Below are 22,203 nucleotides of genomic sequence, written 5' to 3'. Positions count from 1 at the left end.
AGTATTCTTACGTCACTGAAAAATCTCTTATTTTTCTTTACTAAATATTATGCTATGTTTATACAGGTCAATGTAATGTATCATGCAAGTAATGTACTGTGCAGATAAGATCTTGATCACACTTTTTCTTCATTTAGATATTAAAACTGTGTTGTTTTTTTCTCATCTACTGACTGCTTTGAATAAATGTGGTCTCTCTAACTTCCATTATGTTCTGTAATACATTAGTTATTGAATTAGCTTTTAGTTTCTGATACTGTCCCACACCATTCAAGAAAGCCTTTTCAGTCTTTTAAAATGTTTTACATTTCCCCAGTATGCTTAGTCAGGTGCTCCACCCATATCTGTTCTCACTGGAAATCAATTTGTTGAAGCTAAGGAACAAAAATAATTGGGGAGAGTTCTTTCAGTGTTGCATTCACTTGCTGTCCCTGATCTTAGAGTCGGGGAGCAATGAGGGCTGCCTGCTCCAGAAGTGAAGGTAAGCCAGGAGTCTTATCAAAGCTGAGGCCTCACTGTCAGGAGTCCTATCTGACAGTATTTGAATGAGGCAAGCAGCGCAGGGCCAATGACGGTGTCCAGGATCAGCATAGTATGCCAGGTTGCCAGTCAAATCTACAGGGAATGAGGCAGGTCCAATGTCAAGCCAGGGAACTAGTCTGAAGGCCCAAGTTGGCATCCAGATAAACAGGTGCATGGCTACGCATGCACATGGCTGCAATGCAGGTCAGTCAGATACCAAGGGTTAAGAGCCTCAGCTAAGATGCTCCCAAGAAAAGGGGTAGTCACCACTGATGCTTCTCTCAGCTCTTCTTGAACAGCTTCAAGGGCAGCTGATGTTTCTCACGCCTGCCACTTGCATTGTTTAAGTTGTTCCTGAGCTCAGATGGCCAAACCTGCAAGAAGAACTGTGACTCTTACATTCACATTTTGTAGCTGACTTCACTCACTGACAGATAATATAATCTGTATTTCAGGATTTGAAGGTACTTATTGTGAAGTAAACAGTGATGAGTGCATTTCCCATCCATGCCAGAATGAAGGTCTCTGTGTGGATGGAGTTAACCATTACAGGTGAGGAAAATTGTTTGAATGATAGATGTTTAGTATGATACATGGATATTTTTCATGTAACTATTCTTTCAGCACTTTGCCTATCTTACACTTGCTGTAATGATGTAATGTTTGACACATTACACGGTTACATTACATTTAAAATCTTTCTGTGAGCAAAAAGGCATGCATGTACGTACACCATGTGGGCTCAAGAGTCTATTGTGGGCGTAACTCAAATCTTAATAATCCAATCAAAATATTAAAAACAGTTATTAGTCAAGTTACAATAATACTAACAGTCTAAGATGAAATGATTATAATATTAACAGCTTCATGAACAATGTAGTTATAATTGTTATATAAGAAATCTTGCAATTACCAGTCTCACATCTCTGTTGTTATGATTACCCTCACAGTGTCTGTCTGTGTCCTTGAACAGTGATTTCAGTCTTCCTCAAGAAACTCTGGCAGTGTTACTGCAAATCACCAGCATCTGGAAGACTCTGTTAGGAGAAGTGGGATGTTTACAGTGGGGGTTTTCTCGTCTTCAGTCTCAGACATGCTTGGAGCTATTTTTTGTATGTTTCTTTGTCATTATTTACTTCCTTTGCACTGTTTACCAGCTTCACCAACCCACATGGACACAAAAGGCTATTTGTGACACAATGATTACCCTAGTATGTTGCAAACTCTCCATAAGTGCCATTCCCAGAGCTAAACCTAAAGCATGAGAAACAGCAGACAGTTGCCTCCAGGGCAGGCTTGTTGGTCTTCAACTAAGAATGGCAAAAATCTAATTTTCTGGGCTGCAGTCACTGTACTTAGGAAGCTTGTTAAAGTACAGCACTTTGTAATGATCAGAAAAAAAGAAAAAAAAAATGGAATCACCTCATTCCTACCCTTCAAAATCTACCACATTTTTTTTCAGAATCTTTTTGTATTAAACTGAAAAGTAATATGTTTACCTCCTTTTTGCTAGGTGCTCCTGCCAACATGGCTTTACTGGAACACTATGTGAAGTGGAGATTAATGAATGTTTATCAAGACCCTGCAAAAACAATGGAACTTGCCTGGATCTTGTAAACAGGTTAGTTACTACTAAATGTAAAGCAATTCCCTGATTTCCTTGTATATAACGTCTACTTGCTGCCTTGAGGTTTAGATTGGACCTTCAGCATATGACAAGGATTCTGTATTAAAATGAGGCAGGCAAATGTTACTGACTCAGCTATTTGTTTCTTATGTGACCTGAGAAGAAAACAGAAGAGAAACTGTCTTCAGCACATCTTGTTGTTTTCCTCCTTATTGTTTGTTTCCTTCAGAAACACAGAAATGAGGAAAGTTTAATTATTTTAATATGGATGTCAATTAGGGACACCAGCTTGACATCAGGACATAAATATAGATTCAGAATATTAAAATAGATGATGTTTTCTTCTGTTGACTTACCTGATTTCCCCTTTTCTGAAGATTCATCTGTATTTGTGCACCTGGATACTATGGATCTCAGTGTGAGCTGGATGTAAATGAGTGTGAAACTTTGCCTTGCTTGCATGGAGGAAGCTGCATCAACAGGCATGGAGGCTATCAGTGTTTCTGTGCCCCCGGATTCACAGGTATGATCCTCCCTACCACAGTGGAGAAGGCTATTTCACAGGTTTTACATTTTTTTAAATTTTATAGTAATGGCCTCAACTAAATAAAGGAGGACTACACAGGATCATCTGTGTATTGGAGGATAAATCAATATAAATTCAAATAGGACTTTGATCCAACTCTTGCTAAGTAGCTCAAATGTTATTTGCATTAAGACTTGATCTATGTTTTCTTTAGTCACCTATACATGCTGCTGAAACACATTAAAAGAGAGACTCTATAGTGCAAAGAAAATAAATGTTTTCTGAATTCAGCCAAGAAATAAAAATTATTACCATAGATGCAGAGTAAATTTTACAAACATAATAAAATGCTACTTGCAATTTGAATTTACATAGAACCATAGTAAGACTTCGACTTTGCTGACCTGTTGGACTGACACTGTTGCCTTTAGTGTTAATCTTTACATTTATAAAGAACTAATGACAAAATATTTAATGGGTAGAGATGTATAGAGATGTAGCAAAATTTCTCTAAAATTATGTTGATATTGATTTAAATGCTCTGCATGCTACAGAACAAGTAGTTTGTACTTAATATTTTGATATAGCCGTCTTAAGCAACCTGACAAGACATGGGGTCATTTGAGACTGTTTGTGGAAATGTTTATAGCTCACTGCCTCAGGTTGTATCATTTCTGCATTCTTTCACATAAGATGTATTTTCCTACCCATTCCAGCCTGTGACAAACAACACATAAGGTCAGAAAGAACACAATTCGCATCCACTGAAATAAGAGGAATATAATTGCTCCACAGAATAAAGAACAAGTTATAGTTTTGGGAATATCTATATAGCTGCATATCCTTCTTCCATTCACCATAAACTTCAGTCCACATAACACTTGTGCAGTGTTCTTCAAAATTATTCTTTATGTTTCAGAAAAAAATTGGAGAAACCTATGTAATTCTCTTGCCTAAAACTTTAAAAGCCTTTTCCCCTCCCCCTCAATATTTTCTTCAGAAGGGCTGTATTCTAACTACTACTTCTCAGGTATCACAGAAACTTTGATTCATTAGGCAATGGTGCTTCAGATTTATAATTTTAACTAACAGATGTTAAAAACAGTTGCCTTCACCTATATGTTTCTGTAAGAATTCCCAGTTATATTCATATAAGACAGGACACCTGTACCTGAAGGGCTTGTAAGACTAATTTGAAAAGGACGAAGCAATCTGCAGGAGTGCTTTCCTTTTATGCTGCTTCATTATTGACTAAACAATTTGACTTGAGTTCTTTTCCCTAACACATTTAACCAACAAGGACAGGATGTTGGGTTTTATCAGGGTTTGTGAGGGTTTTTATTTTAATCAGCTGAAGTAGTTTTTCATTGTTACAAATTGTTATTTACTGATACAAATTATTTTAGTATATTTACAAGAATATTTGTTTACTATTTAGTGTTTGTTATTGAAAAGTCTGGCCTGGTGTATAGAAGTAACTCTGAAAAAAAGCAGTAGCTTAAAGTCCTGAGTAGCTCTTTACTCAAGATCACAGTTCTTACTGCTTATTGTTTGTACATTGGTCGTATTTCAGTGTTAGATATAGGAAAAAAAGATATCTCCTGAGTCACCAAACCTAAAACCTGTTTTGTCTAAACTGTCAGCCATTTGTTGTCTGACCTGATTAATGTTAATGGTTGTAATGTGAACTGTTGAATTTGTACTGCAATTGTTGTAAAGAAACAAGCAACTCTATAGATATGCTTTGTAATGTACCAAATATGAGACTTAATGTACATGCAGGATAGATTTTTTGAGTAAGCTGGGGATGCTTACATAGTCAACTTTTAGCACAAATATACGCTTTTATATATGTCTCATTCAGGGACTATTTTTCTCTGTAAGTTCCAGAATCCTTTGATTTCATAAATGTTACTATAAATACAGGAAATATGCTCATAATCTAAGAAAATCAGAAGAGAATCAAAGGCTATGTCAGGCCTGGTAGGTTACTAAACCTTTATTAGAGAATCTGAAGATACAGTGCAAACAAGTGGAACTCTTATGACTGTGGAATTATAAATTAAATGGCACATAAACAGCAATTTCAAATTAAAAGCAAAATAAGGAAATACAATCACTGAGTATAGCTATATCTTCATTATCACAAGTCAATGTGATGTTGCATTCTGAATGTGCACTGGTACACAGCTATGTGAAGAATAAAACAAGAAAAAAATACATATATGTGTATTCCACTAAGTTTGCTATTGAAAACCTAATAATTAAAACACTAATATTACTTTCAGTCCAACCATGCAATCTCTTAAATAAGTAATTAAACATAATTTATTATGATCATTTACCCTGAAGGTCATTTTCACGACTGAGGTGTTAATCGTTTCTACTTTATAAATCTTACAATTTGAACAACTTTATGTCACAATATAATCCAGATGATTACGATCCAGATGTGCCTTAATTGAAATATTTTTTATTATTATGAAAAATTTATTTTATATTCAAATAGAAACCATAAGTGTCTGGGTCACTGAGTCTGCTGCTGCAAAATGGGTTTAATAAGAATACATTTTTTTGACTGTAGAATTTTATATGATAATTCCTGATTACATCATTTGAAATGATTCTTGGATTACCAAGTCATTACCATCTCCATTGACAGACTTGGTCATTCTTAAGTCTTGATTTTCTGTGGGATTTTTTTTTGTTTTGTTATTGTTGTTTGTTTGTTTGTTTGTTTGTTTAACTTGAGGTTAACTAAGTAATTCTAAGATCTCTTGAAATGATTAAAGGTTTTTACCTAAAATGTGTTAGCTTGACCTTGGCCAGCTGCCAGCCTCTCTCAGTCTGCCTCATCAAGAGGATGAGAGGAGAAAATAGAGATAAAAAAAACTCCTGGGTGAAGATAAAGACAGGGAGATCACTTACTAGTTATCATCACAGCCAAAATAGACTTGGGGAAAAATAATATTTTTTTTGACAATTAAAATAGATCTTTGGATGGTAAGAGACAAAGACAAAATAAGGCAACGCTCTTCCCCCTTCCCTCCCTTCTCACCCCTTCACTGGCTCAACTTCATCTCCAGGTCTTTTACCTCCCCACCCTGAGTCACACTGGGAGATGGGGAATGCGAGGTTGTGATCAATCCATTATAGCTCCTCTCTGCTGCTCGCTCCTCTTCATACTTTTCCCCTGCTTGCGCGTGGGTCCTCTACCCAGACTGTAGCCCTTCAAGATACATCTGCTTCAGCATGGACTCTCAACAGGCGACAGTTCTTTCAGGAAATAATCACCTGCTCTGGGTGGGGTCCTCCATGGGTTGAAGTGTGGATAGCATGCTTGTGTCAGGAGTGATTTCCACAGGCTGCAGGGGAACACAGTATTCCACCATGGTCTCTCACATGGGCTGCACGGGAATCTCTACTCCAGCGCCTGGAGCACCTCCTCTCCCTCCTTTTCTGAACTTTGCGCTCACAGGATTGTTTCTCACTTTCCTCCTGCTCACTCTGCCTCGGCATGTTCTGTCCTTCCTTAAATACATTTTCACGGAAGTGCCACCATCTTGGCTGAGGGGCTCAGCTTTGTCTTACACTGGGTCCATTGGAGCCAGCAGGAGTCTTCCATCTGGTATGAGGCAGCCCCTGGTCTCTTCTCACAGAAGCTGCCTTTCAGCTTCCTCCTTCTCCACACCCACCAACACCTTGACACCTCCACCTAATGGTTATAATAAGATTTCAGTGGCTAAAAAGGGTGTGTATTAAACTGAGTTAGATTAATTCAGAATTCTGCTTCAGAGTGCCAATTATTTGACATCTGATCCAAAAGATGCCCAAAAATTACTAAGTACCATGAAATAACTTTTTGCTGTGAAGGTTTAGTCATCATTTCTCCAGAGCAGTAATTATTCCTTAATTCTCAATAGCTATTCTCTCAATCTCAGATCTATGCTTACAGTCTTCTCTACGAGATCAGTACAAACTGACATTTGGAAGTGACTAAGGGTGCACTTAAGTTGTATGTTAAACCAAGTCAAAAACTTGGCTTAAATAACTGATCTTGTATTTTATCTTTAATGCCAGCTCTGAGCCTCAGCCTTCCTTATCCTGGGCCTCAGAATGTGCTGTTCATCTTGTCTACGTGACAATGAAAACTCTGCTCTGCTTTTTATACAACGGGCTGACCTGACAAAAAAGTCCCACAAGATCTAATCAATGGAAGAGAGAGAAGTTTTCTGTATCTTTTTGACCTTCACAGCTACTTCTACAGCTTCACTCTGTCAGCTGACTCTGGCAGTGATTGCATCTGCACTCCTCAAACCTCTGTCTGTATTCCTTGCTATTGATATCCAGAGGAAATGAAAAACTGCACTGCAACTGAAGTAGCTATTTATTTAGAGGGGAGGAATCTCATGGTATGTTCCCTGAGGTGTCAAAGCAAGATGCAGCTTACATATCAAGAGAGGCCAAAATTGATTGGCATGCCAAGAACAACTCTAACTTGTATACTGTCAGAACTGGGTTTCTATAGTAAATGTGGAGGTAGTCGTGTCCATCTTTAAGTTTAATGACTAGAGAATTCACATAAGTTTTGGGAATTATAGGTGCAGTGAACATACCAACATGAAGGGGCAAATTTACTGTATGTATTTTCCTGAGAAGTGCTGTAATGCCCATGCTATAGGCTAGTCTGATTTGTAAGGAAAGGATGGGACACTTTTGCTGTACTTGTTGAGCTTTAACACTATTCAGAAAAGATTTCCTGGGCCAGAAAAAATGTAAAACAGTAATGTGTAACCTCATTAAGTGTTTGGCCTGAAGTGCCAAGTCAATACCGTTAGTTCCCTCTTCCTCTCCTGAGAGACAAGGTCAGGACATAAACAGTTTTTTTCCTCTCAAAGTGACTTACTGTCTGCTAACTAGAGCCTTTAGTGATATTTTAACGAGTTAAATCTTAGTCTGGTAGCAGCTTTATTCTAATTATTGGTCATCCTTATTCAAGGAAGAGAGTGGTCAAGAAGTCATGGCAGAAGGCCAGCAAGAATTAATAGGAAACACCTGACTGATCTCAGATGCAGAAAAGAACACATTTGGTGGAAGGAGCAAGGATAGGCTAATTAGGAGTAATATGAAGCCATTGTCCATGTATACGGAGTTGAAATTGGGAGGGGAGGGCAAGGAAGGGAAGGGAAGGGAAGGGAAGGGAAGGGAAGGGAAGGGAAGGGAAGGGAAGGGAAGGGAAGGGAAGGGAAGGGAAGGGAAGGGAAGGGAAGGGAAGGGAAGGGAAGGGAAGGGAAGGGAAGGGAAGGGAAGGGAAGGGAAGGGAAGGGAAGGCTCAGCTAGAGCTGAGAACAGAGAAGGATGTGCAAAGCCAGAAGGCGGCCTTCTATATGTGCATTGACAGCAAAAGAAAGACCAATAAAAAAAGTGGGCCTGGTTCTTAGTGGGGAAGAGGACCTAGTAACAAAACACATGGAAGAGTCTGAGGTACACAAAGCCTTTATTTCAGGTTTTACTACTAAAGTACTAGCCTCCCAGGTTTCTGAGCCCAGTGGCAGAGTTGAGGGTACTCCTCTTTTAACAAGCCTTCTGGTAGAGTACGATCCATAAACCACAACCCAAGAAGCCCAACCAGTAAGATTTTTAGCCATCCAGTTGTCCACCCTTCCAGACTCTAACATCCTAACTTGGGTACAAAGATGTTGTGTGACACAGTGTCAAAGCCATGTTAAAATCAAGGCAAGTGGCATCCACTGCCATCTCCTCTTTCACAGACCTAGTCATAGAGTTACAGAATCACGGAAAGGTTTGGGTTGGAAGGGACCTCTGGAGATCACCTAGTCCAACCCACTTGCCAAAGCCAGTTCACCTAGAATAGATTGCACAAGAATGTGTTCAGGCAGGTTTTGAATGTCTCCAGAGAAGGAGACTCCACAACCTGTCTGTGCAGCCTGGTCCAGTACTTTGTCATCCTCAAAGTAAAGAAGTTTCTCTTGATAGAATGTTCTGAGTTGGAAGCGACCCACAATGATCATCAAGTCCAGCTCCTGTCCCTGCATATGACAACCCCACAGTTCACACCATGTGTCTGAGGGCATTGTCCAGTCTCTTCTTCAACACTGTCAGGCTTGGGACCATGACTGCCTCCTTGGGGAGCCTGTTCCAATGTTCCAGCCACCCTCTGGGTGAAGGACCTTTTCCTAGTGTCTAATCTAAACCTCTCATGGCACATCTTCCTGCCATTCTCTTGAGTTCTGTCATTGACTGCCAGAGAGAAGAGATTGGTGCCTATCCTTCATCCTCCCCTTGTGAGGAAGCCGTAGACTGCAACGAGGTCTCCCCTTAGTCCCCTCCAGGCTAAACAAACCAAGTGACTTTAGCCACTCATCATATGGCTTCCCCTCCAAACCCTTCACCAACTTTGTAGCCCTCTTCTGAACACTCTCCAGTAGCTTTGTATCTTTTCTACAGTGTGGCACCCAGAACTGCATACAGTGCTCCAGGTGAGGCTGCACCAGTGCAGAGTAGAGTGGAACAATCACCTCTCTCATTCATCATAAAAGGCAATCAGATTGTTCAGACATGATTTTCCCTTGATAAACTATAGAATTATATAATAGTTTGGGTTGGAAGAGACCCTCAAAGGTCATCTAGTGCAACCCCTCTGTAATAAACAGGGACATCTTTAACTGGATGATGTTGCTAAAAGTCCTGTTCAACCTGACCTTGAATGTTTCCAGGGATGGGGCATCTACCACCTCTCTGGTCAACATGTTCCAGTGTTTCATCACCCTCATCATAAAAAAATTGTTCCTTATATCTAGTCTGAATCCATCCTGTTTTAGTTTAAATCCATTACCCTTGTCTTATTGCAGGCCCTGATAAACACCCTGTCCTTGTCTTTTTCATAAACTTCCTTTAAGTATTTTAATGCCACAATAAGGTCTCCTTGGACCCTTATCTTTTTCAGGCTGAACAACCCCAACTCTCTCAGCCTGTCCTCTTAGGAGAGGTGTTCCATTCCTCTTATCATTTTTGTGCCCTCCACTGGATCTTCTCCAACAGGTCTATGTTTTTCCTGTACTGAAGACTCCCAGAGCTGGATGCAGTGTTCCAGGGGTAGTCTCACCAGAAGAGATAAGACAGGGAGAATCACCTCCCTCAGCCTATTGGCCGTGCTTCTTTCGATGCATCCCAGGATACAGTTGGTTTTCTGGGCTGTGTTGGCACATTGCCAGGTCATGTCCAGCTTTTCATCCACAAGTACTTCAAGTCATCTCCACAGGGCTGCTCTCAACCTATCCTGGTTGTTTCCAGTTACCACCTTCTCCTTCTGTTGCCTAGAAATGGCTTCTAAGACAATTCACTCCATGATCTTCCCAGGGACTAAAGTGAGGGTTAATGGCCTGTAGTTGCCCAGAACATACTTTTGGCTTTACGGGGGGAGATAAGTCTAATGTTTGCCCTTCCTAGTCTCTGGGGACTTCCCAATTTCCATGGCCTTTCAGACATAAGAGAAATCAGCCTTCCAAGGACATAGGCCAGCTTACTTAGCACCTTCAGATGAAGCCCATAGGGTACTGAGTTACAGGAAAAGAACTCAAGAATTGAATACAAGAATTTATGTTTGGCCTTGTGTTCTACATGCCAAACAGAAACCACAATAGATTATTGTGTCTAACCTTTGTTACCCAAGTTCACTATTTGGATATGACCTTTTGAATAATTTTATTTTACATCTTGTATTTACAACTTCAGCAACAGGATAAGATATTCTGGCACATATTTTCTTCTTTGAGGAAACATTTTATGTAGTACCTAAAGCTTACCATGCCATACAGTAGTGACCTCCAACTAGAAAGCTAGAGAAATGTGTTTGTAGTTTCAAACCAGTGAAGTTGTTGAACATCTAGGAATCCTCTTTGTAAGAAACAGCAGTCTCTACAGTGCATGCAAATTCTCTGGTCCTTAAGGAGACAAAGTCAACAACTACCTAATATTTTGTACAGATTATGCTCAAAATATGCAGTGTAAAAGCCCATTCATAATGAGTGTTTGGCAACAGCAACTCTCACTGTGTGTACAAATTAAATCTGGTGATTAAGAACTTGGATGACAGTACACTCCCCTTGTTTAGTAAAATATAATTGTTTTGGGTTACAGATCTTTGCCTTTAGGGAGGAAAATCCTTGTCTTTTGGCGAATAATATCTAAATGTGAAGTGTTTGTTCTTCATGCTCATTACTGTCTAATTTGAATGTATTTAGTATAGCAATTCTAAGGTGATTTCACCAATGTGTTGTACAGTTAATTACTATTTATCTTCAAACAGAACCAGCTTCTTTTGCTGGATTTATAGGAGTCAGTGAAAGAAGAATAGAACTAGTTCTGTTTCTTATTTTTGACTACTGAAAATAAACACCATGTTATTGATGAATAGCATCAATGTAGAAGACACTGCTTTAAAAAGGACGCTGTTCATACAGTCATGGACATGTCAGTTCTTATACCAATTTCCTGTTGTACTCATTACCTAAAGTGATATCACTGACAGGGAGAAAATCTCACTTTGATTCAGCATAGACTTTTCTCCAAGTTTCCTGAACCTTTATAGAGGGTACTAAATACAACATCATTAATAAAGAGTTTTGAATTACTTCTGCTTCTTTCTGTGTACATCATTCCATATTGAACAAAACAAAGTCTTGAACTGGATTCTTGCAAATAGTTTAGGAATGTGGTGATGCATCCTTTCCCATATTCTCTCTCTTTCTGTAGCTGGTAAGTTTAATATTAATCATTTATATTAAGCGAGGCAAAAACAACAAAGAAAATAAAAAGGAAAAAATCTTTTCGATATAAAATATCCAGTAGGTGAGCCATCCATGCATTCACTGTTTGTGTGAAACATTCTTGCTCCATATCAAACAAATCTGTAAATGTTTGAGATCAGTTTTTCAATTTATTACTGTAAATGGAGTGAGGTATTCCCTTAGACTCATGCAGTTGACAGCAGTTAACATACTATTCATCACCAGTCAAAATGTGCAAGCTAGGTTGGATGGGAAAAATAAAAAAATTAGGTGCATCAAAATAGTGTCAGCTCCAGGCTAATTAGTCCTCCTTAGAGGCATGGCAGTAGAGCCAGATACAGTGCCACACTAACATGTCTAAAGTGCTTTTGGTCTTCCAGAGATATGTGCTGATAGCTCTTGCCTCAGTTTTCTAGTTTCTAGTTTCCTTCAGTGCCTGACTTCCCTTCATGGAAGGTCTGGTTGCCTTTCTCAAAGTAGTAGATTTTGCTGAGGCATTCAAGAATATTGGCACCATTCTTATTTCTGTCTTGTTGCCACAAAGTGCAATCGAAGTAAACATAGTAGTACTAGTAGTACTAGTAGTAGTAATAATAATAACAACCATAGAATTGTTTTGGCTGGAAGATACCTTTAAGATCATAGAGTCCAGCTGTTAACCTAGCACTGTCAAGTACAGCTCTAAACCGTGTCCTAAGAACCCCATCTATCCCTTCCTTCAGGAAACCATGCCTAGCAAGCATAGAATCATTGCTAAACATTGTATGCTAATTATGGAAGCGTTCCTGTGAAGTTCAGTGTTTTGTCTTATGATCATGCTGCTATGTATACCATAAGTATGTTTTTTTGAATACACACACACACACACGCACACACACACGCACATAGTGTTTAACAGAACAGGAACATTTAATACAACTGAGACAATCCCCAGCTAAACAGATAGCAACTGAAATTATAACATCCTAATTTACCTTCTCATAAATATAATTTATCAGATCAGTGTTTCAGGGTAAAGCAGATATAGAATTGTTCCATGAAGACTTTCTGAGCTGCTTGAAATGCAGAATACAGGAGGCAGGACTATTCTACGAGAACATTTGAGAATTCGTGGTCAAGTGATTATATCTAGATCTTATCTGTTATAGTAAAATATTTGGTGAGAATTTAAAGTATCTAGGGCTTCTAGAACCAAAATCAGTTCTTCACATTATACCTACAACTAATTCAAGAAAGCCCTGATACAACTGTTAGAACTCTTTTCCAGCTGTTATTGCTAGCTAGGATTTCAGCAAGTGTAACTTTGGAGGAGTCTTAGAATGTATTTAAGCATGCCACTGTGCATAATTTAAAGGAGTTTCTATTCTGTAAGAGTTACCAAGACCCAGGGGACTGAAATCTCAATTTCCACACAAATTGCTCTGTTACCAATACTGTGATGAAGGAACTTTTAAGCAGCTTTAATGCTAGAACACCACAGAGGAACATTATGTATTATAATTCCACTCTGTTCTTCTGTGATTGTGTGATATTCTTTGAGCTTTGTGTAAGTTGGAAATGTGTTTAATGTTTAAATCTTTTACATTAAATTATTGTAGTATTTCTAAAAGGTACTGTTACAAATGAAATGAGGATATTTCAATAGCCATTTCTGATAGTGTGGGTTTTTTCACTATGCACTCAAAAAATCATTACTGGGAACTAGTTATATAAAAAAAAGTAACTCATCACTTAAAAACCTGTGAATGTTTCTGTTAGTCACAGCAATAAATATCTAAATCTGTCTCTGACAGCAAACTCTGTCTTTTATTCTCAGCAAGATTCAGAGAAATAGGTGAATTTATGAAGAGTATTTTGTTCATTAAAGTAGAGTGGGTTGACCTTTCGTGCTAAGAATCTAGTAGCTTTTCTTAGGAAAAATGTAGTAGCTTTTCTGGTGGAAAAATGTGTGGGGCAGCTCTCTGGATCTCACTGATTACTTGACTTGCATTGGCTTTATTTCCCTGCAATCAACCTGAAGTACTATTCTCAGTTGCCATGTTCTCACTTGAAACAAATAGTGAAGATATTGTGCTATAGTAATTAAATGAACCAAACATTAGTGCCTAAATATACTACTCATGGCATACCTGTATTCTAAATAATACATTTTCTTATCAGAAATGAAAATTATTTCCAGTTGTCAAGATTATTTCCAAGTGTTTGTACTTCCTGCTTGCTTGCATGGAATCTCAGTGTCTGATTAGCATCAATCTAAATGAAAAATAAAAGCAGCCTACCTTCTCTGCATACTTTCTATTTTGATTTTTTTGGGGGGAGGTTGAATTTGACCAGTGTTATTAAATAGCACATGAATTTTGAAAATTATTAGTCTTTGATTAAATATATGCTATTCACAACTAATTCTGCATATAACTATGATCAAATTCTTACTACATGGTCCGTGCACTCATTGCGTACTTTTGATCTCATGCGTTTTGCCATTAATCAGGCTACCAGACCAAGCTACCAGGGAAAATATAGTTCTTGTAGTGGAGTAATTCAGGTCGGAAGGGACTTTGTGAGGTACCTAGTCCAATGTCTTGCTGAAAGCTGTGTTAGCTCTGCAGTGAGACCAAGCTTCTTAGGGATTTGTCCTGTTGGGTCTCAAAAACCTCCAAGGACAGTACTGCTCTCATTTCTGTTGGGACATTTAAACTGTAACTTGAATAATACATTACTTTATTAGTAGCAAGTATGATCCTTTATGTTCCAAGAAAAGAAAGACAAGTTGTGCTTTTAGCTATACAGTAAACTTTACATTTGTTATCATTTGACTGAAAATGCAGAAGTGCTTCAGTTTTAAATAAAACTATTACAGGCTACATAAAACATGCCTAATAGAGAAGAAAATCAAAAGCTATAACAATAATAATAACAATAATATTAGCATATTCTGGAGGCATTCAGGTTATAAAGTGATAAGGTAAATCTGTTTGTTTTTTTAAACAAAGCTATACTTGTATTACTTTAGAGTGATGTTAAAACATCTTTTTCTTGATGCCTTTACCATATAATACAGCTCTCCAATTTCCTCTTATTTTATTTTTACGCTCCATTTTACAGTGTTAAAATGGATAATAAACAGTGACTACTCTGAAAAAAATGGGTTATTCCTCTGTAAGACTATATGTACATGTTTATGTTAATACATATAAGCAATATACGAAACATATACATTATATATACAATACAACATACCAATACAGTTATTTTCTCTGTATTGAACTGTATTACTTCATATGAAAGACACTTTGCTTCTTAGAAACTTGTCTTTCAGTCAAAAGTTTTAAGTTATCTTTTAGTTTTAAAAGTTCTTCTCAATGTTAATAAAACAATTGTACATAGTAAAGCTTATGTTCTTTGAATAAAAGTTAAAATGTTGTAAATATTGAATTTATATTTGCAGCTTTTTGAGCTACAATGCGACCTCCTCTGGCAATATTGACAAGTCTGACATTTTTGCCATGATGTTTCCAATACTCAGATAGGAATTAACAGATTTTATTGCACTGCCTTCAGATTTATGTTTTTCTCCATCCCTTTTTTGTAAGTTTATTCATTGGTGAGCTGAATTATAATTCTATGCTGTGATATCTTTAGGTATAGCTTGATTTTATAATTCTGTAATCCAATAAATATGATTTCTGCCCTCAGCAGGGGGAGGCCCGGCTGTGCACTGACGCAGCAGTGCAGGGGCTCAGCCTCACCATGGCCTGAGCTGCATGTCTCTGGTTTAACCTCTATGCTGGGCCCACCAACTGCTGCCTCCCTACTCCAGCTCCTGCTCTGGGGGTGACCCTGCTGGGAAGGGGTGACACACATCTCCCTGACAGTCACTGCCCAGGCTGCCCTTGGTGTGCCAGGGAGCAGGGGGTTGGGTGTCATTGCCAGGCAACCTTGGAGAAGGAAGAGCTGTGACAAGGAAAAATATAAAAGGAAACCTAAGCAGAACCCAAGACTAGGGGAAGAAGAAAGTATCATTGCTGTTTCTAGGTCCTTCACAGTCCTCCTGGCAAAGATGTCATGATGCTTGTATATCCTTGCAATGCCCCTCCTTCCACTGCCCATCTACCATTTTTGAGAGAAAACTGTAGTGTTACACTTTAGACCCATGGGGACACTTGAAGCATGAGCACACCACCAGTGGAAAATGTTAGATACCGGCAATGTTTGGGAGGAATTTTGGTATAATCATTTAAATGATTTTAATATTAATGCTTTTCAGTAGTGATAATTTTGGCTATCAGACTGTTAAATCATTAATAGGACTGTCACTAAATTATAGACTCTCCATATGGTGTGTTCCCTTTCAGCTGTCACAAGATTATGAATTTTTGAATTTCTAGTATTTTTAGTAGATAGTGTTCAAATCACTAAGATCTGATGCTTGATCCGATGCTATGACTAAGCACAGCAATAATTCAGGAAGTAATTTGCTTAGGTAGATTGCTCCTTCTGATGGTCTCATCGTGCTCTAGTGTAGAGTTCAAATACCTGAAAATAAAGATAGTACAAGCTACAAGTGACATTTTTTTGTTTAATCCCTCTGGTTCTTGCATTCACTTTTAAATTAAATGGACAGGTATATAAATTCCCATATTCCTCAGTTTTTAACCCTAAAAATCAAACAATTTAATATATGGTATACAGAGGTTTTGTATATTTTTGAAATGTGTATGTATAAGTTCTAACATGTCTTCTTATAAGTCTAAAAAGAAGTAAACAAACCAGAATATATACTATATTTAAAAAAAGAATAAAATAGTTTTACTCTCAGAAATATAACACAGAATCACAAAAACATCCAAATATGAAATGTCATGAAAATGTCAAGCTTACTGACCAAGAGGGGAAGATACAGAGATTTATTGTAAAAATAATAATTGTTTGCTGTCTAAAAAAATCAAAATTTTGCAAAGTTGTGTGCATGCATGATTTTAAGATAAATAAATCATTATATACATTGCATATACTACAGAACTTGGAGTGAGTGTATCAGTCATAGGCAAAATGCAGAAATGTGGAGAAAAACTTCAGAGTTGTTTTTGCTAGTAGTAGGATGAGAGCTTAAAGAGAGAACATAGCTAATACTGCTTGTGTATCTCAGAGATCACACGTCAGAGGTGTTTGTTGTGTGGTCCATTCCTATGTTCACAGTGTCTGCTTTCAGCCCTATTCTGTTGAAAGGAAAAAGCTCCTGAGGACCTCAAGTTTTGCAAGTAGGAGAGTTTGAAAAAAAAAAAAAAAGGTATTTCTAGAACCCACTGCCTTTTCAAACTTCCTCCTTTCCTGTGCTGAAATACTAGTTTCTGATTTTTCAGCTTGTTAGTTACACTACAGCTTGTAAAAACCCAAATGTTGAGGGCATGTGTTTCTGAGGGAAGAAATGAAAAACCGTATTTTTTTAAACAGTAGACTGAGAATAAATGCCCAGTGTCCAGAAGAGGGAGAGATTCTAGGCTGGATCTGAAGTTGGTGAGAAACATCCTTGAAGGTAGAGAAGGATAATTTCTTGTTTGAGTTTACAGTTGGAAAAAATAAAATCTTGATGGAAGATGTGACACTCTCTATATGTGTGTAATTGTGCAAATGAGCTCCAAGAAAGGCTGAGGCATCCCTGATTAGCGAAGTAGGTTGGTCATAAAAAGGGCAGATTGCAGAGTTTTCTTTATTAAGAACTGATCCTTAGATTATTTGAATGAGTAAAAAAAATAGCTGTCTCCTTTTCACGTTAGTGTTACACTCCACATCTATGATATTTTCTTGCCTTCTGAAGCACTCTGATATTCACAGGTGTCCCCAGGTTACCATCAACATCTTTAATCCCCCATCATGTATGTCTGAGGTACTTCTCCCTTTTCTTTGATGTATAGAGGCATTATTTCTAGTGTAGTAAATACGATCTGTAAAGCAGTGCTGCAAGAGGTGTCTTCAACCCAGTAACACATCTGGCATGGTCAGAGCTATGAAACAATTTACAGGCAATGTTTTAAGTAAGGTGCCAGTTCTCTGGTATTATAGTCTGTCTCTCACACCAACTTTGCAGAATGTTTGGTTGTATCATAAAGTTTGTAAGACAGGAAGATTATTTTCTGTAGAAGTTTTCATACTTTGAACAAAGATTGAAAAAGAAGTCCAGTTTCAAATTAAATAGCAGACACATTGGAAGAGAATGACAGACTGTCCAGATTATGGTCATTAACAACTGCCAGCCTTTTGTAACTGTGATGTGACAGATTACAAATTTAATACATTTTGTTCTTGGAAATAATTAAAATTATAATGTTTATTTGTAACAAAATGAATTAGTCCAAAGATGCTAATGGATTAGTGCCAGGCATGTATTTGGTCTGATTTCTTCAGAGGTGATTAGAATATGAGTGTGGAATTTAAAGAAAATATTTTTGCATCTGAATATAAATTACTTTTTACAAAAGCTATCAAAAATACATTGAATTACTATATTTTGGCAAGAACATTCAAAATAGCTCCTACTATTGAGCAAGTTATTTTCTTTGTTAGAACGAATGCTTCAAAATTATTTTATTTAGTTAATTTTCTTTAATTATTTTTGCTGTGTTACGTGTATTTGTTTTCATCTTTAAGCCTATTGTACCAGTAATTACTGTAATGATTATAGTCTGTCTTTTCAGCAAATCCCACAAATTCCTGTTAGGGTGGGAATGACAAAATGGATTATTAGTCTCTACATATGTCTGCAACTTTGACACAGGCAGTACTAAATGTCCATTTTGACTATTAATATTGCTAAAGCATTCCTTTTTAGGACAGAATATGGACAGAATATCACTACAAGGCATTTCTGTTCTTTCCATCAGATTCAGTCTTTTATGGCTGAATCTCATCTTAATTACGTGTTATGATATCTGTTTTTTAAAGACACTAAGCACAAAGTTGCATTTCTCTAGCTTCCCATGTTATTCTCTGCCTGAACTTCATAAATTTGGTTCCTGTATTTCAGATTCACGTGGAGATTAAAGACAACACCCTTTGTGACATTAAGCATTCTCTTAAGCAAAGATTGCCTTGAAAGGTGATGTAAGGTATTTCACAGTATTTGGACAGAAATTAAGGAAGACTTCTGTGATACGTTCTCACTGAACTCTAAGGAGCAGGAGAACTGAGGCTGAGAAGAAAAAAATTATTTAAGGAAGCATTATTTATAGGCTATCATGCTGATATTAGGAATAGGCTTAATTTCATCTATTTTTAAGCCTTTACAAACTAGGCAGCTAGTCCAAATTACTCATTTAATATCCACTGCAGTCTTCGTCATCACTAGGACATTCCAGATAAATTATGCCCAAGACATGATACAGGTCACCCTTTGAGGATGTTTCTCTCTTTATCTGTTTTAAAGTGAGTTTAAACACCTATCTTAAACTAGTTTCTTAATTTTACAATAGTTAAAATTAGGTGGGATGTATTACACTGTGACTTCCCTAACACAACATTATCTGAATTCTACTCCACTGCCACACAGAAGCTGAGGAATGGGCAGTTACATTCTGCCCACTGTCATTTCCACAAAATTACATTATCTATAGAAAAAAAAAAAATACAACTTTTTTATCTTGCATAAGCATACCCTGTCTAGGATACTAAAAATGGTTACTTTCTCAATTTTATGTAGTTATTATGGAGGTTTATTTTTTCATTAATTCATTACAATTATTTTACTGATTTTCCAACAGGAAGGATGCCAGCCTTTAGAAAAGACATGAGGCCATACAAGAAAGAGCTATTTATTTGCATTAACAATATATATGATCAGTTCTAATTTGGCAGTTTGATCAGAATTTTACTAAAGTCATTACTGTCTTTTTCCAAATCAACCAAGCATTTGGGCGCTTCAATGGAAGTAACATATTTCCTTTAAGACCTATTGCAAATTTGATTGCAATTCTATGGCATTTTACTGACATGTTCTCTTGTATTCTAACTGTTAAATATGTTAAGTCATATCTAGTTTAAGTCTTCAAGTTGCAGAAAAGAACTTCTTTATATACTGTACAAGTTGAATATTTCTCCACCATTTGGTAATTCTGAATATGTAATTCTGAGTACTGTTTTGTTTGTTTGTTTGTTTGCTTGTTTTTTAAAGAAATACTGCAATTATTCCTGATTTTAAAACTCTCCAAGGTTATAAGTTCTTTTCTAGGAATGAAAGTAAGATATAAAATACCTTTTTTTTTTTTTTTTCTCAATATGTCTTGTCTTTAGAAATGTAATTTTCTAATAATTTATTGATACATTAAATTTATGCACTGAGTCTTCTTTTCCCACAATCAAGTAATGGAATTTCACTGCATTGCCATTGGGCTCACTTAAATGTTCAGGTAAAAATTTATTAAATGTCCTTGAGATAGTAGATCAATGTAGCATAAATAAGAGTAGGTCAGACATGCAAACCAGAATCTATTTAATTACAAGATGTTACTCATCTAAAGGAACTACATTTTTTCTTTTCACAATTGATTATGCAGTAATGGAAGCACATGTGAATAGGGAATAATTATCAATGGTTCTACTGAGTTGATTATAGTCATACCAGATTTCATTAACTGATTTTGGAATCTGCTACTGGTATATTGCTGAACTAATTAATATCGTACTAGCAATATACTGTTTTTTTTAAATATAATGTAATTTGATTTCAGGTTTATTTCCTTTAGTGAGTGTGTTACACCTATGCAGAGAATAGAAACAGCAGCAGTGAAAGATAGCAGTAGGAATGAATGTCATGAGGTTATTTATAAAGCAAACTATTTTAAATAATGAAAAACCTGACTGAAGCTATTCTAGCGTTTGCTTTCTTGAAGATCAGAAATATCTGCCTTAAAAATAATAAAACAGTAAAATTAAAAAAAATAATATTATTGCTTTCACGTATATCTCTCTATCAAAAGTAAATTACTAGACTTGAACTTAGAATCTCTAACTCCTAAAATACAGATTTGCACCTCCAAAGTAACATGTGTGATTAACTAGGAAAGTGAGTTGGTTGAGACAGAGCTAAATTTCTTCATGGTAGCTAGTATGGTGCTGTGTTTTGGATTTGTGCTGCAAAAGGTGTTGATAACAGATCAGTGCTGTAGCTACTGCTGAGTAGTGCTTACAAAGAGCCAAGGTCTTCTCTGCTTCTCATATGACCCCATCAGCAAGTAGGCTGAGGGTGCACAGTAAGTTGGGAGGGGACACAGCCAGGACCACAGCTGGCCACAGGGATGTTCCATACAATATGATGTTGTGCTCAGCAATAAAAGCTGCAAGGAGTAAGAAGGAAGGGGGTATGTTTGGAGTTATGGCATTTTATCTTCTCAAGCAACTGCTGCAAGTGGAGTCCTGCTTTCTTGGAGACGGGTGAACACCTGCCAGCCAATGGCTACTAGCGAATGAATTCCTTGTTTTGTTTTGCTTACATGCATAGCTTTTGCTTTACTTATTAGACTGTCTTTATCTCAACTCACAAGTTTTCTCACTTTTACCCTTCCGATTGTCTCTCCCATTCCACGCTGGGGGAGTGAATGAGCAGCTGGGGGGGCTTAGTTGCCTACCAGGCAGTGGGTAGTAGCTGACTACAAAGAGACCTAGGTAGGTGTTGGTTGTCAATCACTATTTAGTAAAGTACTTGATGGTGATTAGGTGGAAGATGTGTGGCACTAATTTGCAGGAAAATTACAAGGAGAAAAGAATCTCTCATAATGAATGTCTTCAAAAATTTTTCAGAGACTTCTACATCTGGCATCATTTACCAAAAGCCTCTGCATTTTAGTTTCACTTTGAGGAAATAAGTATTACAGTTAGACCACCAAGACATGTATGATTTTAATTCCGTATTCCTCTTACAGGAAACCTGTGCTATTAATCTTCCTACTAGCTGTGCAAAATGTTCCTCTTGAAATTTCAGTTTCTCCATTTAACTATTTTGCTTGCAAGTTGACCCTCAAAGTCTTCTTGCCTTGCCACAATTACAGATGTTATCACTGTGATATGCTGCAATATAGCCATTCTTTCTGGCATTTACGCTCACAGGTAATTCCACTGGGATGTTCATTATTGATTAATATAATGAACTACAGAAACAATGTATGTAAATAAAAGCAGTTTATCTGGAATTATTTATATTAATAAATGAACTGTTAGTTGGTTTGAGTTTGGAATTTAAATCTTAGTTGTATCTTCCATTTTTTCACAGGCGATAGATGTGAAATAAATATAGATGAATGTATGTCTACTCCTTGTCTCCACAACGGAAGCTGCATTGATGACATCAGTTCCTATAAGTGTCACTGTATGAGAGGTTTTATTGGAACAAACTGTGAGATAAATGTTAATGAATGCTTGCCAGATCCTTGTCTTCATGGAAGGTGGTTATTTTTATTTAACTATTATTATCTCCAAGATAATGTATCTAATGAGCAATATTTAAGATTTAATGATATTGGAAGGTTGATAAATATACTTTTAATTACATTCTTCCTTAAAGAGTTCAAGCACACTTAAAGATGACAGATGTTGCCTGCTTAAACTAATATAATATACTGTTACATTATCTCAGTTTCTTTTTCATTTTTGTTCATTAGCATAAGCCAGTTTTCAGCACATATGAATTAATTAGAGTTTAATATACTTAAAAGCAAATCTTTAGCTGG

General features: G+C 37.0%; 1 protein-coding gene across 1 annotated transcript in view; it reads left to right on the top strand.

Annotated features, from left to right (window-relative positions):
* The window catches only part of EYS (eyes shut homolog), an 870,368-nt gene that overhangs the window by 407,064 nt on the left and 441,101 nt on the right, over positions 1-22,203 (top strand). Inside the window, exons 24-27 of the mRNA XM_065056200.1 lie at positions 978-1,074; positions 2,036-2,143; positions 2,527-2,672; positions 21,747-21,918. Coding sequence (XP_064912272.1) covers positions 978-1,074; positions 2,036-2,143; positions 2,527-2,672; positions 21,747-21,918 — 523 coding nt within the window. The remainder of the gene's footprint in view (positions 1-977; positions 1,075-2,035; positions 2,144-2,526; positions 2,673-21,746; positions 21,919-22,203) is intronic.

The sequence above is a fragment of the Columba livia genome, chromosome 3, assembly GCF_036013475.1.
Source record: "Columba livia isolate bColLiv1 breed racing homer chromosome 3, bColLiv1.pat.W.v2, whole genome shotgun sequence".
Lineage (NCBI taxonomy): Eukaryota > Metazoa > Chordata > Aves > Columbiformes > Columbidae > Columba > Columba livia.
This window is presented reverse-complemented; position numbering and strand designations above follow the sequence as displayed.